General features: G+C 40.1%; 1 protein-coding gene across 3 annotated transcripts; it reads right to left on the reverse strand.

The window, feature by feature from the left end:
- Positions 1-250: 250 nt before the first annotated feature.
- Positions 251-16,835, reverse strand: hrasb (HRas proto-oncogene, GTPase b). Of its 3 annotated transcripts, none has more exons than XM_006789574.3 (6): positions 16,558-16,835; positions 8,546-8,699; positions 7,618-7,796; positions 5,565-5,724; positions 4,765-4,889; positions 251-3,083 (listed from the first exon to the last, which is right to left on the reverse strand). In XM_006789574.3, the coding sequence occupies exons 2-5, from the start codon at positions 8,654-8,656 to the stop codon at positions 4,770-4,772; spliced, it is 570 nt and encodes a 189-aa protein (XP_006789637.1). In that variant the 5' UTR covers positions 8,657-8,699; positions 16,558-16,835; the 3' UTR covers positions 251-3,083; positions 4,765-4,769. The 3 variants fall into 3 exon arrangements, with proteins under 3 accessions (XP_006789637.1, XP_006789635.1, XP_006789636.1); XM_006789572.3 differs by having other exon boundaries at positions 8,546-8,702; XM_006789573.3 differs by lacking the exon at positions 16,558-16,835 and adding an exon at positions 8,828-8,964 and having other exon boundaries at positions 8,546-8,702.
- Positions 16,836-18,472: the final 1,637 nt, after the last annotated feature.

Genomic DNA, 18,472 nt, shown 5'->3' on the forward strand with positions numbered 1-18,472 from the left:
CAGAGCTGTATTTTCTCACTGCTGTTGTACACTGGGACTCTTCCTTATAAGCAGTTAAATATAAAACATTTATCAAGAATATCTATGTCATCAGCTTTTATTATAAGACAAAAGCAATAGTTGCTTTTGTCTTTTAAAAAGCAACCTTAAACCAAAGCCGTCCCAGTCCTTCAACTTCGCGGCAGAATACACATAGTAGCCTGCAGGGGGAAGCAAATCACAAACTTAAGAACAAAAGTTTGGTGGCGAGTGGACCGAAGCAGTTTGATCTTGACATCTTTATTCCTGTCCTGCAATACATTTGCCACATTTTCAAAGAGTAAATACATCTTAAATAGCTAAACAGTTGACATTTTTTCACAAAATCCATCCACGCGCCCATTCCACAGTCTGCAAGGGGACAAACAAGCCCTTGAGCCCACCGAATCCTTGTGCAAAACCCCCAATGGTCCTGAAAGTCTTTGTCATGCTCGCCAGGTTTTCAGACATGTATACTGGTGGTTCACCGGCTGAGTATTGCGACAACATGATGCTTTTTCTAATGCAATGGTAATCTGAATGCATAGATTTGTGAAATTCTATGGTATTATTATATCACGGATGTACTGTTTAAAGATTAACAAGGATACCACAAGGACTGTAATTACATACTACAAACTCCACGCTCCTTTCCCATTGAAATGTCTGAGTACAGTGGATGAAAAATAAAAGCTGGGTACAACACAGCCAAAAGTAGGGCCCCTACGATTATCCCTCAAATAATGTAAGCAATATAAATTGCAAAATCGAGGCTTCTTTCAAACAGTATCAAGAGAGTCAAACACATTCACAGTTCATATCCTTCCTCCAAGCAGAGAAAAGAACACAAAACCTGACCACCATCATCCAGACAGTAATTAGACTGGTCATATTTCTGTAAGCAATGGTGGGAGTGAAAGAGAGTTCATTTGCATGTACAATATCAATTAGGTCAAAAAATAAAAAACACTGTTTCCTTTAAAAGAAGGACAATGGCCAGATAAAGTTTGTCATCTGTTACATCAGAGCTTTGGATTCGAAGCAACAGGCTTGTAGTGTTTAGGACTCGGTACATTTCGACACATGCCCAATTCAGTGAACTACTATAATCTAGATATAATCTGTGCTAAATGCAACAATTTAGTCAAATCACTATCACATGTTCCAATGTGATAGAACTGAAATGTCATGAATATTTGATTATGACAAATTGGCTTATGCTGGGTTCTCTCTAAAGTTCATTACTACAGAAAAGGCCGTCTGTGTAGTGTTTTTAGGGACCTGTCTTTCAAATTCTGTACAGCGCATGTCGAAAGTCAACACACTCGTGTCTTTTTTTTTTTTTTTTTTGCACACATAGTTAAAACAAACAAACAAACAATTCAGCAAACTGAACAGATGACCATCTCGCTGCACACATGAGGTACGACCTAGCTAACAGAAAAGGCAAAGTAAACACACATCAGTCTTTTTATTCAGGCAGCAAATTAATCCGGTTACGGAGCGCACAAGCCTGTCTGTAATAAGAAACACAAAACAATGCACTCCCATATCCCGCTCCTTACACCTGTTACACACAATAGTCCCACATATACAGTAAATATGGTTCTGACATGACTAGCACCTGACTTGATATTGTTCCTTTGAAAAGCTGAAAGTGGCAGATAAAGCAGAGCAGTGTGAGGATAGTCTGGTGTGTGGAAAAACTGAAGTTTTACTCTGAGGCAGGACTTGTGCATTACACTTTGCAAAAACTAACTTATGACATCCATTAACCCTGGTTTCCTGGACTGATAGATATCCTCCGGGACACCAATTCCTGAGCCTTATCGTCCACAAGGAGTGATTCTTGCAATCTATAAATAGCTGTTGTACACCATACAGCTACTAAAATGAAATGCAGAGACTTTTTGCATTGCTGTTTTGTTTTTTTTTGTTTTTTTAAATCGACTCGCTGCCAACTTTAAGGTATTTATCCCATTCTACAGGCAACCTATCGTGCTTTTGCAACTGCAAAGATAACAACAACTACATTTTCATGCACGGTACCTCTCCTTCTTAAACAAAAAGTAAAGCAGAAAAATAAGTAGTCATGACAGAGGGTATATTCCCAATACTTTGTAATTTGGAAAGTAAATTATTCTATTGCACCAGAATCTACGTACACTAACCATTACTATTATTATTCCACAAGACGACTCGCAATGAAACATCTGTAAAGAGAGAAGGCAGCGGTAAGCCATCTATCTAGAAATTCTCCATTCAAGAGATCTAGTCCAAAAGGATCTTCAACTACCTCAGGCAGGTCAAAAAAATGTCAAACCAGGTGCCAGCTGAAATAAGCACTTTCAAAACTGCCAATCAAAAATAAATGTTTCATATCAAATACAAAAATCAAAGATTTTTTTTTTGTTATTTTACAGGTAGGCTAATTGATAAACAACAAAAAATACATCTTTCCCATGTCAGCATCCACCCCCTGTATCCAGTTAGAGCGCAGGGATTTCATTGCCATTCAAAAGAAACCAAAGGCAGGTAGGGTGAAGCGGGAATGGGATGGGTTAGCATGAGAGGTGTTGGGTTAACTAAAAGTCAATTCCAGTTCTTTCCACTGAAGTCACTCATTCCTTCCAGCAGCTAGGTGGGGGATGGGGAGTGGAATCAGGCTTTTAAGGAGGGCGGAGGTGAGATACCCGCCCCCCCAATTACCAGTGTTGAGACTGAAAACAATAAGTTAGCAGGAAAGTTGTGGAGCTACCCAGCGACGCCACATTGCAGCTGACAAAGAGTCATTAGTGGTGTTGCTCACAGGTCGATGTGGACCAACAAAAAAGATGGGGCTGGACCAGGCGAGTTCCGCTAGCCACTTAGGCAACAGTCCAATATTCCCCTTTCCATACAAGTCTATAGTTCAGTCAGCCCTGATGGTTTCTGTCAGGGCTTTTGTTTCAATCATCCTTTTGTTGGAAAAGTTTTTGTTTTCATCGTTGGGTTGTTTCATCTTCCAGTCCTTAAGTCCATGCTGCCACTTTGTGCCGTAGCGTTTCTCAACATGTAGCAGTGAGCTGGGCAAAGAAAATGACACAAGATATAATTAAAGTTTTGAAACCCAGATTGTTTCAAAAGTGCTTTTTTAAATTATTATTATTATTATTTTTTACAATGAGCATCATCTACACAGAGTTACAGGTGGTCAACAAATGAATGGTGAAACCAACAGAACAGAGATATCAAACTCATTTTCCATGTTTGACCTTAAGTGGGCCAGACCAGTGAAGCACCCCTTTCTGCCATTGCAAGAAAAAAAGTACTATGTCTCAGTTTCTCTGCATGATAAAGAAATAATACTATAGTAAATGGAAGAAATCTGTCAGCACGACTCTTTGGGACTAAATTATAAGTAATAAATGTATTAAATTACAGAAAAAGTAGCTCATTGCCTTTTTTATTGTAAAAGAACAGTTCTGGCCCCTGGGCTGTATTTTTGATAACCCTGCAATAGAGCTTTGGGCTACCATGTGCTTTGATTGCTCAGGCTCTGGAGCTCTGAGAAAATATTTCCAAAGTTTATGTGTGACTCTGGTGCTACCTAACATATCAGTCCAAAATCTTCCTTACATGTTCAGTTACAATTAGGGCTAATTTTGGGCAACGATAGAAAAATGAAATATCGCGATAGAATATGGGTAAAACGCGCATGCGCAGTACCTATGTTTACATACGCACATGGCGGCGACGCAGAATGAGAAGAGCGAAAGTGGATCGTTGAATGAAACTGATGAACCAGAACTGGTTTGTAAAAATGCTGCGACTTCAGTGGTGTTGAACTGGTTTAGCTTTCGTCCGTCAGATACACAACAAAGCACTATTTTTGGTAGAGCATGCTAGCGGGCCGTCGTTATTACCGTGTTTTTTGGAAAATACGGCACACTTAAAATCAATCCTTTGATTTTTCTGAAAATCGACAGTGCCCCTTATAATCCCGTGTTTCTTATGTATGAGTTCTGGTTGTGTTTACTGACCTCGAAACGATTTTATGTACACGGCGCTAGAAAATCTGTCAAATGTTTTAGTGCGACTTTGCTAAGCTACGAACCCGCACCGCTTGATGGATTGTCGGAGCATTACGGCTATCATAGGCAGGCGCCTTACCGTATTGTGTGTGTATAACCTCTTTTTAAGTTTTGTGGATATTAAACATGGTTATGCTGAGGATATGTCGGCCAATTTCCACTGGAAATGCCTTTTGGTTAAACTGTCAGCGAGGAATTTGCATTTGCACTGTTACATTTTTATATAACTTTAATTCACATAAAACAGCTGCTTGTTTAAGTGAAAATACATTGATTTTTTTTTTTTGCACTAATAAAGTTGTGGAGTTGTAAAGTATTTTGTCTAGTGTCAATTATATCGTCAGTTATATCGTTATCGCAAATTTTCAAATGTATATCTTGATAAATATTTTTGGTCATATCGCCCTGCTCTAGTTACAATAGCATATAACATCATTTTCATACTCATCAATCAGTGGCTGCTTGTACTCTATGGTTGGGGGCTTTGTCAGCCTGGAAGAGGCCAGCTCCCACCCTAACAGGATAAAGGTGAACAACTTTGTATTAACTTGTAATGATATGTCCCTTTAAAGGTAAACCCTCCCCAAAGCCAGTGAATTCCATCATTCCATGCATTCACAACTTAGCTTTGCAAACTGATTTGGTGACCATTACTGTGTATATAATTTCTCACCTGCATCACGACACCACACAGCGACAGCTCATACAGTCTTGACCACTCTCATCGGGTGGGTTCAACTTCCTCAACTTATGCTGCCTGATCTCTCTAACCAGTGTGTAGAAGGCGTCCTCTACTCCCTGTAAACACACGTCAAACACACAAAAATGTTACAGAAAAATCCAGGCACTTAAAACGCTCCCTTTCAAGTCAAGTATATTAAATGCACGTCTTCTGACTGACAGCAAAGCTTTTAGGTGTTCTCACCAATTGGCAACATTACCATGACAACCTTAATCATTGCGAGCACTGAGAATTATTAAATACATTGTCAAGAAATCATAATGACTAAAAGACTGCATTACTTTACTTCTGAGTGACAGATATTCTGCAGGTGTAGCGATGAATGCGAGTATGTATGTACCTACATAATGTGTCACAGTGAGTCACAGACAGTGGGAGCTGTGAGGCAACTGGTCCTTATGAGCCCTTTCAAATACTGTAGCTCTGTTCTCAAGCCAAGGTAACCTGGCTATGAGTCACTGCCTGCAGCATAATAAAATGTTCCCAGCAACACAAATCACATCATAGCGCATGGTCTGCTGTAAGATGCGCATGAATATTTTTGCAAAATGTGAAATTACACAGCCTAAATAAGAACACTGACATAACCTGCAGATAACATAATGATGCAGCAAAATTAGCATATGAGGAATTTTAAAGATTCAAACACCAATAAAAGAGGCAGGACACGAGAAAAGTAGTCCTCTGCGGAAAAACTTTATGTTGCTCTTTACTTTACGTAAACTGCTTACCTGCCGTGTTTTGGCAGAGGTCTCAATGTAGGGGATGCCATAGGAGCGAGCGAGCTCATGGGCTTGCCTCGTGTCCACCGTGCGTGCAGGGAGGTCACATTTGTTTCCCACAAGGACCATGGGAACATCATCGGAATCCTTAACACGTTTAATCTGTTCTCTGCGTTGCAAAACAAGAAAATTTAGTTTATTTATTTCATTTCCTTATTATTATTTTTGTTCCTTGATACATCCAAGCACTTTATTTAGCCACAGTTACATGTCTGTTGGCTGAGATCCTCCCAGCATCATCAACTGCTCCACCCCTGGAGAACCAACCACCCGGGGAACTTTAGGACCCAGAGGAAGAGCTAGTGCCTACCGGTGCTGGGCTGTGCTGCACTGCTGAAGGAGGGAGGGTGGGTGGACAACAGGCAGGCGGCAAACAGCATTACCTCATCACTACAGCAGCAAGTGCCAAATGCCATGCAGCCAGGGGGGACTGAGTGAGAGGAGAGGGTCAGATCCCTCCATCAGCCCAGCCTTTCTTCTCAATCAGCCCCAGTATAGCCTGCAGTACAGTCAGCCAAACCCATCTGCAGTCAGTACTGCCAATGGTAATTATGTCCACACTTGCTCTGAGTTTTGATGTCAAAGCAAACAAGTTACCCTATTAAACCACAGATACCTGTATACCTGGTATTAAGGCGAGTGCTTAAAGTTTAGCTTTAAAGAGTTGTGGATTGGTCTTTATTTGGTGTTTTTGTACATGGATGAACACTGCTCTGCCATGTAGCGCTAGTCAGCACTGATAGTGGGGGGAAAGTTTTTGTGGGTTTTACTTTGTGGGCATCGCATCGAATTTAAAATATTGTTGCTCACCTTTAAAATTATATATAATTTAGCCCCTCGTTATCTTGCAGATCTTCTTAGTCTATATGCCCTCAGGTCTTCAGCCCAATTACTCCTGGCTCAGCCCAGATCTAGACTTAAATCTAGGGGTGACCGTGCTTTTGCCCTGGTTGCACCGAATCTGTGGAACAACCTTCCTATCGCTATCCGTGCGTCAGACTCCGTTTTATCTTTTAAATCCCATTTAAAAACTCATTTATTCAACATAGCTTTTCCATCTAGTTAGCATCCCTGTTTTATATTTGGTTCAATTTCTTATTTATGTACTTTATCTTTTAGCTATATCTGTTCTTAGTAACTTTGTTCTTATATTCCCTTTTATTGTTGTATAATTAGTGCCCTTAACCTGATGACATATGTGGTGCTTTGTTAATAGTCTTTTATTTATTGTCTTAATTTTCCTGTTTTTATTGTAAAGCACTTTGGTGTACCACTAGTCTGTTAAATGTGCCATACAAATAAAGTTGTATTGTATTGTATTTCTTGTCACAAACAATTGTTACCTGTAAATACAGGCAGCAGATGTTTAGATAACTCAAAACATTTAACTGGGCACTGAGCCAAAGTGCACTGCATACCTGTATGGTTTAAGAGCAGTTATGTTAAAGCAGAGTCCAAAACAGCTGAGTTGCAATGGCAACAGGCCAAACAAATGTACATTTACACACTCTGGAAACCTGTGACTTAAAGTGTAGCCTCATGCAAGACCAGCAAGTGGGTGCCTAATGTGATGAGAAAGACCAAATGTGGCAAAGAGAGAAAACACTGTCACTTCCAGCTGAAACTCTCACCCCCACCCTCCCTTTCTCCTTCCCTGTCCTTGGGAGCGCTACCTCTCCCTGCTTCTCTAATTGAGTCAGGATCGATTTCATTGGCATCGTGCTGTAAGCCTCCAGTTGGGAGCTAAGCTTTCTTTAGCCGTGTTAAACGCTACAGCATGACATCATCAACTACTGCAGAGAGCTGGCACACACGTATATAAAGCCCTTTTCCTGCAGACCCCACGGGAGTCCCTGTAACACACACTGCATATGCACATCCAGAGATGCTAACAGACATGATTTAGCACCGGAGCTCCACCCCAACAGGCCTACGGTCTGGCCAAGAAATACAGAGGTGCACATTTTCCAGTTCTCTTTCTTTGCATTACTCTTAGACACACCTATACTGGTGAATGTCCTCAAAAGACTTGGTATTGTTGATGGCGAAGACGCAAAGGAAGCCCTCTCCCGTCCTCATGTACTGATCCCTCATGGCGCTGTACTCCTCTTGACCTGCAGTGTCCAGGATGTCCAACAGGCAGGTCTCCCCGTCGATCACAACCTGCTTCCTGTATGAGTCCTGCAGAAAAAGACAAACTTGCACTTTTAGCGAAGTGCTAAAGACATCACACAAAACTGATAGTTCACCGTAATGTAACCGGTGGTCCGTTGCAGATTCTTACCCTGGGTCACTCAGGGCAAAGAAGTATACTACAGGGACACTATGTCAGTGACTGACTCTAATCAACTTAGGTTACTTTGTTAAATTCCCTCCTCACTTTCAGGTCAAATGAAAATCAAGAGATCAGAGGACCAGGGTATCAGAGCCAATGTTTAGCCTTCCAACATGCAGTCACAAAAACATGGGAGTGCAGTCCCTTTGTTTGTTAGAGCATAGGGGCCAGGAATGCAAATACACAAAAAGGACATTGTCTGGCCAGAGGCAGGCGTGGTGAGAAAGAGAGGGATAGAGAGGGAGAAAAAGGGGAGAAAAGACAGGACAAGACATTCTCACTGGCCTTCCTCTTCGCTCTGCAATATATTCCAGTGTCTTTTTCCTCAGGAAAATATTGAGTTAAAGGTGGAGAAAGTGCTTTTCTCTTTTCTGAAATTATGGATTTCTTTCAAGCCTTGTCATTTGGAGGATTGCCACAGAAGTTAATTAATTAAAGTAACTTGGTTTAGACTGTGGGGTTGGACATTTATATAAAACATCTAATTATGCAAAGACTGCACATGAACCATTTTAAAGAATGTCGCAGAAGCACACAACCGTTCAGGGGGAAATACTTCATCTAAAGATAACTAACACGTAGAAGCACGTCATACCTCTATTGTGGGGTCATATTCATCCACAAAGTGGTTCTGGATCAGCTGTATGGTAAGTGCACTCTTGCCCACGCCTCCAGCTCCCACCACCACCAGCTTATACTCCGTCATGTTCGCAGCTGCAGCTCAACCACACACTCACACACAACCGCCGCTGCTGGAGAGAGGAAAAGGTGCAGGTTAGTACGATGACCGAAATAAACATGACACACAGTTTTGACAAGCACGTGTCAAGATTGACGAGTCCACAATTGGTGGCACAGACAAAACATATGACAATACCATTAATGCCCACTGGTGAGAAACACGAGTGGTTGTGTATGCTGAAGTGTGTGCATGCAGTGGGGGCTGTAGTTGAGACCCTCAAAGGGGAATGTGAAAAATGTGCTGAAGGTACTCAATGTTCCAGTCCTCTCCCGCTCAGTGTTAGCAGCAAAAAGTGTGCATGAGAGGGAGTAAGAGAGAAAAAGGAGGGGCATCACACTGGCAGATAGATCCATATCACTCAGGGTTTAGATTACTGAGGTCTACATACAGGGACAGTGATCCAAAAATAAATAAATACATATTAATAAAGATCAAATTGAGTCAATACTAGAACATTCTTAATAAAATAATTCTAAAAACATATTTAAAACTCGTCCACTGTTTCATTTTAACGATGAGGTAAATCACTATCTACGACTGTTGTTATGAAGGATTTCTTGTTGATTCACTCTACAGCGATCCATCCAGGAGGGTTACGATTTTACGACCCCCAGGTGTGCCTGCAGTTGCCCCCTGCGCTCCACCAAACCCACTTAATAGGTCCGGTCGATGTAACATGGTCAAGTTAGCCATAAATCAAGCCATGTTATTAAAGAAATACGCAAGTCTCGCGAGGAAACATGCGCGATATCAATTTTCTGTTACCTGAAACGGGCACAATCAAACCTACATAAATTTAGGAGAAATGATTAAAACTGGGAGAAAAACCAAGTTATTCAAATATTAATGAGATATTTTTCCAGTGTAATAGATTTTTGTATGCTGAAAAATTTGGGCAAATTTGCGTATATTACAATTTTGCTCATTTTACCACCAAACTAGGTGAAGCCGCAAATATTCATGCACAGACACAAGCCAGTACAAAGACACGTACCCACAGATCATCTTCCCCCACCACAGCGTTGCTGGCCAGTAAAATTCCAATGTTAAAGAGAAAGCAGTCATATGGTTTTTCTGTTATGTTCTGTGGCAAAGTGAGACTCATTGTATGGACAGCTGACCACAAACTCACCAAATATGCAACCTAAAAATGACCAAATAGCTTCTGAGTAGAAGACATGATGAGTTCGATTTATTACTGACTGATATGAACTTGTTGTGCTGGTTTTATAACATTAAATCGGCTACAAATCTATGACTAACAACAAGTGTGCTGGAGGCCCATTGTAACTACAGGACTCTACTATGGTTACAGTTTGACATTGTACTAATAATTTTCAAATTCAAATTCAAATTTTATTTGTCACATACACAGTCATACACAGTACGATATGCAGTGAAATGCTTAGACAACTGCTCGTGACCTAAAGAAAAAAAGAAAAGGCTATGAATAAGATAGGAAATAAATACGAAAATTAAAAAGGGTAAATTTAACTAGGAAGGAATAAAATAAAAATAAAATATAAAAATTAAGTTAAAAATGAGATAACTGTACAACACAAATTAGAATGAAGGGTAAATTTAACTGGGAAAGAATAAAATAAAATATATAAATTAAAGTTGAAAATAAAATAACTGTACAACAAAATACACAATACACAGTATAGAAATATATAAGAATGTATGAAGAAATATAAATATACATATACACAATAACAGCAGCTGTACAAGTATTAACTGGAAATGAGGAATATAATGTCCAGTGTTGTGCAATCCACATTATTTAGTGTCTTGTGCAGTGCAAATATGCTTAAAGTGATTGGAATAATAATGATGTCATATCTGGTTAAAGACCTAAGAGGAAAGTAACTGAGAACAGTTAAAAATGATAGAAAGCCATGTATTTTAATAGAAGCATAGTTTCACTTTCTGTTTGACAATTTAGACCCACAAGCTAAGTCAAATATCTGTCTTTCAAACAGCACAGCCTCAGTTGTCATAATTGTACTATACAATGAATTTAAAGTGTATATACAGTGTATATATATAATATGGGCTGGTTCAAAAAAAGGGAGGGTGACCTTAAAGGGAGAGCAGCTAAAACAGCTTGTTTCAGACAGTGGGTGGCAAACTGAGCGCCCCAGCATGAGACAAATAAGACTCATTTTGAACCGTGACTAATGCAAAATGACTGATAAATATTCAAGGTGAAAACTCGTATATTATAAGTCCTCCTAAACAAAACACTATTAACACTAACTTATAAATGACATCAGAGTAGCATTATGCTGTCACACTTTTTTATCTGCACCACCCTAGCACCCAGTGTAACCCTAAATCTCTCTTCCTCAAAAGTTTAAACTATGTCTCATTTAGCATAAAAGACGGGCACATGTGGGTTAAACATCTCCACATGCTCATTAATAGTGTCTCACTTTGCTGAATGGTCCTGAAGAGGAAAATCATTAACCTGCACCACCTGCTGCAGTGTATAATCAATCTGTCAGGATTTCATGAGCAGCACAGTTCACATATGCTCTTTTACCTTCCGCAGGGAGCCGTGTGTCATCCCTCATATAAAATGCACTCTATGTTATAGCTGCTACACAAACTACTTGCGCGCTTAAGAGCGTAAACATCAGGGCTTCAGTTGACCGGAGCAGTAAACACTCACGCCCTCTCTCTTGTGCTTTGACTCCCAAGGGAATGAAAGTACAAGCAATAGCTGGGGTGAATCTTGAACTCTAACAGTATAAAGAGAGAAGTAACAGGTGGCCTGTCATAAACACAGCCCGTGGTCAGTTCAATAACCGGACAAGACACAGAATTTCAAAAGAAAATGAAACATATAAGGTAAATTTAGCTGTGGAGAGGAAAAAAAATAACAGACGTTCTATATTCGTCACTGGGTGTGGTGTTGTATTAATAGAATCTGCATGCATCTCAGAAAGAAAAGTCCTGTTTGGGTTATTTGTGTCTGAGGCTGTATGTGCCTGTGCTGTTAGGACAAACTAAGATTAACCAAGACTGCAATAATGTTAATGATTGAGAGACAACCAGACTTGCTAAGTTGAGGACACAGTCATTCAACTGCTCTCATTCAATCACGGAGATACGCAAGCACACAAACGCACACACTCTTGCATCCCATAAGCCACTGCTTCACCTTAATGGAACAGGTAGCTCTGAGCACCATCACCATTACCAACAATGACCTCCTTGTCAAAACACCCTCGCTGCCATAATTCTGAAACACAACAGGAAGGGAATTATACTGACCCCTCAAACTTGTGGTTAAACATTTAGCTTCCTTTTCCCTCAGTGTAAATAAATCAGCCTGGTACACAGTGCAGCCTGCCCTGGCTGGACTACAGACTCTGGTGGAGTAGCAGAGCCAGTCTAGCTCCTTAGAGCCCCCTCTAACTAAATAAACAGCAGCTGTGTGGCGAACAGAGACTTGTGTGGGGCAGGCTGACGCTGGAACACCTTTGGCTGCTGAGACTCCAGACAGGGCAAGGATCAACAATAATAGACTCATCGGCAGTTATTTTGTGTTTAGTGTGAACACAAGATAAAATGTTCAACTATAGACAAGTCATTTAGATCAAAGATTTGATATGACTTCACTTCACTAAAAGACGGGATGACCAATATGCCATCATACAGGATGAAACACTTGATGACTAAAACTGAAGACTCAACCATACTGTTGGTCAGCTGTTCCACGTATTCGCTCTGTTTTGTCATATCTAAACATTATTGTTAATCATAGGGGTGGGGGAAAAATCGATACTGTGTAGTATCGTGATATTTTGTTTGCTAATAATGTATCGATACAGGGACAGCAGAAATCGATATTTTGTTACAAAAAAGGTTTTTGTGCTCTGACTTCAGAGCATGTTGATCCTTTTTCTGAGCAAGAATCCTGACATTCCTTCACTGTCCAAATGTGACAGTTTACTTATTTTAATTTAAGACATGTTTTATTTTAATTAAGTTTAAAACGTTTTTATTTAATGTAAAATTATATTTTGTTTTAATTTACTTTCAAATTCTTCAGTTGCTGAAGGGGCTGCATAGTTTTCATAAATTGCATAGTTCAGAATAGCTATAATTGTACCAGATGGTTGCGTTCAGTTAAGTTGGACTAGACTGTAATACAAACCGTTCAGTTTGTCAACAATAAAACTGAAATGAGAGAAAGACTGAGTGTGAGACTTTGATATTAGATCAAATGAATATTGATAAAGTTTACCTTCATGTACAGAATCTGAATATCGCAAAATATTTTAAAAAATTGCAATAATATCGTATCGTGGGATGTATGGTGATTCCCACCTCTAGTTAATCAGAGATTGATCAGATGCCACAAGCCTCACTGGTGAGCACTTGTGCATCTTATCTTCACTCGCTGCCTCACAATTAACAATAAAAACACTGTTTTTCACAGAATTGGATTCTATTTGTGGCAGTAGCGACCTGGTCAGTTAGCCAGTAGGGAAACTCAAGCCTGAAAGAGCTAGATGGGGTCACAGCACTAAAACTGTTGAAATAAGAGAAGCTAAATCATTCTGGGTTGAGATTTTTTCGAAAAGATGAAATGTTGCCAAAGCCTATGAGAGATTCACACAGAAATATGCATGAAATGCCTCCTTTTTACCCGATATTCATCAATATGGAAGTGATAACTTGTGCGCTGAACTGATTAGTATGAAGAATGTAGGCCAAACAAAAACAAAAAAAGATTGATAGCTACATTATCGAATACAGCCTCATACACAGTTCTTCAACATTTAACACATGTGGTTACAGCATTTTTTCTACATAACCAGATCTCTAGTGTACACCTGCCAAGCCAGTGATATTTACAGCCTAAAAAAAAAATGCAAATTCAACACATCCATGCATCGCTACTGGGAGTTCAGAGGAGGGAAAGCAGACAGCCGTCTTCTCTCAAACTAGGCCATGTCAGCTGCTGATTAATAATCCACATATACATATGGAGATGAATAGCAAAATCAGTCACTGACACAGACAGTGCTGCGTTTCTACAGCCACTTGTTGTCAGGAGGGGCTCATACTGAGCGGGTCTTTGTGTAGATAGAGAGGAAAGACGAGGACACAGCCTCTGGAGGTCAAAATCATTAGTACTTACATCAATTTCATCCACACTCAGGGACTAAGCAAAAGAGCGTTTTGTCTGAGCTCTTCTCTCCTCTACACACAGATGGGTATGTTGGGTATAGCTGTATCAAACACAATATATCCCCATCTTCTCCTCTGCAATCCCGAGTGGAGTTGCTCTCAGCATATGGTTAAACTCTGCTGCCCTTATTTGCACACATGTAAAAACTTGCATTCATGATGTGGCAATTGTCTGTGTCCTTTTTACACACGGTGTACATGTGACCAAAGTAATTGTCCTACAGCAGGGTGACTTTTGTTAGTCATTCAACAAAAAACAGTAATGAATCTGCCACAGCTGTCACACAGGCCGCACCTATCTCATTCCAAAGTTCCCAAAACCTTTGTAGAGCAGCTCTCTAATATGATCAAGGGCCACTATTTAGCATGTTTGAGTTTAGGGTTATTTATAGTGCACCACCGCCGGTCTGAAATTAACAGTGCATTTTGAAACCCTAGAGCCTCGCCTGGACCAAAAGGATAATCTTACATGACAGCTTACGGAGGGTGCAAGCAAAGAGCAGCAATTCAGATGGTAGCAAGAGGGTTCATTGGCAAGGGAGGGAGAAGACTGCTCTCTATATATGCCAAAGGCATGACAAACACAGAAGAGAAGAGTCTAGCAAGAAAGTGAAAAATGCTAAACATAATGAAAATCCTCCAAGCCAAACTTCATTGCATCTTTTTCATCTTCTCAACACACGTGACACAAGGAGCTAGGTACATGGATGACCGTCTTCCTCAACATGCACTCTGGTCTACATTTAAGTGCTTAATTGGTTAAAGGATCCATACTGGCAGAGCCACAAGCCCACTGCAGAGATAATAGATTTTTAATGGAGCTATGATGGTAAGGAGACCCTCTCAAGGGAGGTGTCACGGTCGAATACGGAGACAACGAGACCCATCCTAAAGTCTCGATAACCACCCCACCCTCCCTCTGCTTTACAGTGACATCATTCTTCTAAACAGCATCCAAAACACTAAGTGTATTCCACCAGCTTAGGAATGAAGCGCTATTCTGCTCTCAGGCCAGTGAAACACAATTACGTGAAGACATTGGTTCAGATTTTATGAAGTTGCTAGGAGGGTCAAACTGACTACAACATAGGTAAAAAACAGGATTTACTCTTTTCTCTAGAATTTAACACAAAGCTGAATTTGGTTCTTTTAATAAACCATTTCTTTCCAAATTTCTAAATGTTTCACTATCTAAAGAGGCCTTTTTGCTGTTCTGAAAGCCACTAGCCTCTAGTGACCTTTTCCCTACTGGGTCATCCTTTTAGTTTGTAGGACAGGGTGACACAGTGGAGGCAGCAGCAGAGATAAAAAGAGTGGCTGACCTCCACACAAAAGCCTGCCGGTTGGAGGAGATGCAAGGGTTATCATTAGACACCTAACACCCCCAAAACTCTAAATGTGGGCTCTGGGTAAATCTCAATGAGTTGTTGTAATTCATGAAACAATGTGAAAGCAAAGAAAGCATCTTCTGGGTCACATAAAAACACCTAATGTCCATTCAACATCCCCCCCACACACACACATCAATACTGAAACCCAGCAGGGAGCGGTGTTATTCGTAAAATCTTGGTTTTTAGAGTCACACTTACTGCTTGGCTGCATAAAAAAGCTTCAAAGAAAAAACGAAGACACATTGACCTCACACCTCAATCACTGGACCACCTCCAACTGTTTTCCAGCTGACTTGCCAAAACGCTACAGACACCAACACCAATATTTACTCACACGGAATCGCTGCAAAGCCTCCTTCTCGTAGTCATATAGACCGATGCACATTCACTTGCATGATTATGACTTTCACAGAAGATGCTGTGGTCAGCGAATGTGACGATGTGGCGGATTAAAAAAGAAACCGTATACCAGAAAGCCCCAAGAAAAACACATGAGGGAAACACTTTCTGTTGTATTGCCTAAGAGGGCACTCATTCAAATGTTTGATACTACTTTGAATGCTGAATGCATTTAATTGTTTACTGTCCAGGAGCTTCTATGGCCATTTGCTGAGTGTTTAGTGCTGTCTTTGTAAATCTCTTTCACCTACTAGCCATTTTTGATCAGATACGAGACTTGAAATGATCATCTTTGTGAATGCCTTGTAATGGAATCTCACTTCCGCAGTGATAGCTTTTATTCACTGTGACGGGGCGTCACCCTAGTTGTCTCTGACGCCACTATCGAGACCAGCAACCTCACAGCCTGCTCCAGTCTTTTCCTTATACAATACAAAAGACGGAGGTACATTAGCATCTATTGCAATGGCACTTGCAAATGTCTTCGGTTTCTCTTTCAAAGTGAGGTAAAGCGGGAGGGAAATCCTGGATGGTCATGTTATCCCTTTATAACCAAGTTTTAACACCCAAACTCAAGGAAGACCGCTTACCAGAAAATATATAATTGGCTTAAAACAGTCAGGGGCTGGGAGGAAAAATCATCCTATGTAGGCAGGGTAGAAAGAAGGCTGAGTTCTAAGCAGCATAATGTTCAAGCTCGCCGGGCGTGAATTAAAAAATGTTATGATAGCTAGCTAACCTGTTTTTCTGTAAGGACCGCAATCTCCAGCGGTGCCCAAAACACTGAAAGCACTTAAGAGAGGACATATTTCTCGGTGAGGGGAAAAAACCGACATTTTTCGTAAGCAAAGATGTGTACAGTATACTTACAACAAGCAGAGGTCTATTGGCGACAGGAGCGGCGTTTCTACCGGAGAGGAAGAAGAAAATCTTTCAATTGTTTTGCTTCTCCGCTGAAATCGGAAAAAAGCCACAAAATATTCCGAGTCTCTTTCCCCGTTTCTTCAGGTATTTGCGTCCTATTCACTGTAAGAAACTGTGTAATTTTAAGTAGCTAAACTGCACCAAGGCATTCATTGGTCCTGGGTCTTATAATGTGCCCGCGTTGAACAATGTGCTTCCCAGAGAGAGCGGAGGGGATGAGGAGAGTAGTGCCCACGCCCAGCTCTATCAAACATAGATCCGCCCCGGTTACCAAGCATGTTACCGTGGCGTTCTAGTGCTGTCGGATTTTTGGCAACTCCACTGTGAAGGCCACTGGACCTACACATTTAAACGCTAAATCCGAGTATTTAAAGAGGCACGTAAATCTGAATTCATGCAAAAACCTGAAAGTCATGAATGGCAACTTAATTCGTTGGACAAACAGGAACGCTGTCTTTTTTTATAATTACTATTATCCATCTCTACCCAGCATAACCTTTCGCCACCCAAACAGATGACTAACAGTGTTTTGGTTGAGAATATCCAAAGTTTAAAAACAAATCACCAAAACTTCCCAGACATTATGATTTTTTTCCTATGTGATGACTCAAGGTTGGGAACCGGTGATAGATATAAAGGTAATGTCGAAATTATGTGGTAGGGGAGAGCAGGCGTGATTGTAACACTTTTTGTTTCAGTAGTTACAACTCAGTAGGATGTAATTTTGAAACAAAATACCGTTATTGGTCCACTCCAAGTAGTAATGTTTATATCCTCTTCATATTCAATTTCACAGATTAATTATTCATGATTGTTGATTTTTTTTAACTGTATGTTTTTTTTTTTTCATATTTTTCTGTTCCAGGTGCTGGGATTTTTTTTTATTCCATGCAAGTGCAACAGTTGGCCACTTATTGTGGTTTTATGCTTGTGCTCTGATCCTTTCTGTATTTTTTTCCCCCTCCTGATCCAGACTTTCTTAATTTTTTTAAGCAATAGTTCTCTAGTCTTTCTGACGGTTTCAACAATTTTATTTGGACACTGACTGATTTTTTTGTACTCATTTTGTAGCCCAGTCCATGTGCTTGACCAAGGCTGAGGACTTGTTGTAGACATAACCCGAATGCTTTTGAGGCATATTTTTTTGTTCAACCACTCACTAACACTGACTGTATGAATCATTCAAGTATAAGAAATGTACCTCACTCGAGGCATGAATCAGCGTTGTGTCTAAACATAATTTAAATTGGTATTTTTAGGCTCTTTGTTACTAGCATCATTTTCTTTAGTTGTATGTATGAAAAATGTCAAAGATAACACATGTTTAACGCAGTGTTTGATGTTTCCCAAAGAACTGTTTGCTGAAAACTTGGAAAATCGTTAATACTGTGCAGTGTGCCCTTAAAAAAATCTGGGCAATCTGGGCCAGTGGAGGACATTAAAAGATGTGACAGGCATAAAACGATTTACAGCTAATCAACAGAAAGAAAGACCCAACACAGGACCTAAGAGATGTATCTTGTCCTTCAGTTGATCAATCTACTGTTTGCTGAATCTTCATCAGAAATGTTCTCAGTGGCTGTCATGAAGGGAAACAGGGGGGAAAAGGTTGGAGTATGCCAAATTACACAAGAACTGGGCTGAAAATCAATGAAAACAGATCTTATGTTGAGATGAAACGACTTATTATTATTATTATTATTATTATTATGAATGTAGAAAGGTTCTGTTAGATTTTGATCCACTAAATCGTCTGACTGGGAACAGCTTCATTTTTCAGCATTCTGATTATCCCAAACAGACTGCTAGTGCACACAAAAAAAATATTTAAATAAAAAAGAAAGGCACAAGAAAACGTTAT

The sequence above is a fragment of the Neolamprologus brichardi genome, chromosome 7 (assembly GCF_056152115.1).
Source record: "Neolamprologus brichardi isolate AB-2024 chromosome 7, ASM5615211v1, whole genome shotgun sequence".
Classification (NCBI taxonomy): domain Eukaryota; kingdom Metazoa; phylum Chordata; class Actinopteri; order Cichliformes; family Cichlidae; genus Neolamprologus; species Neolamprologus brichardi.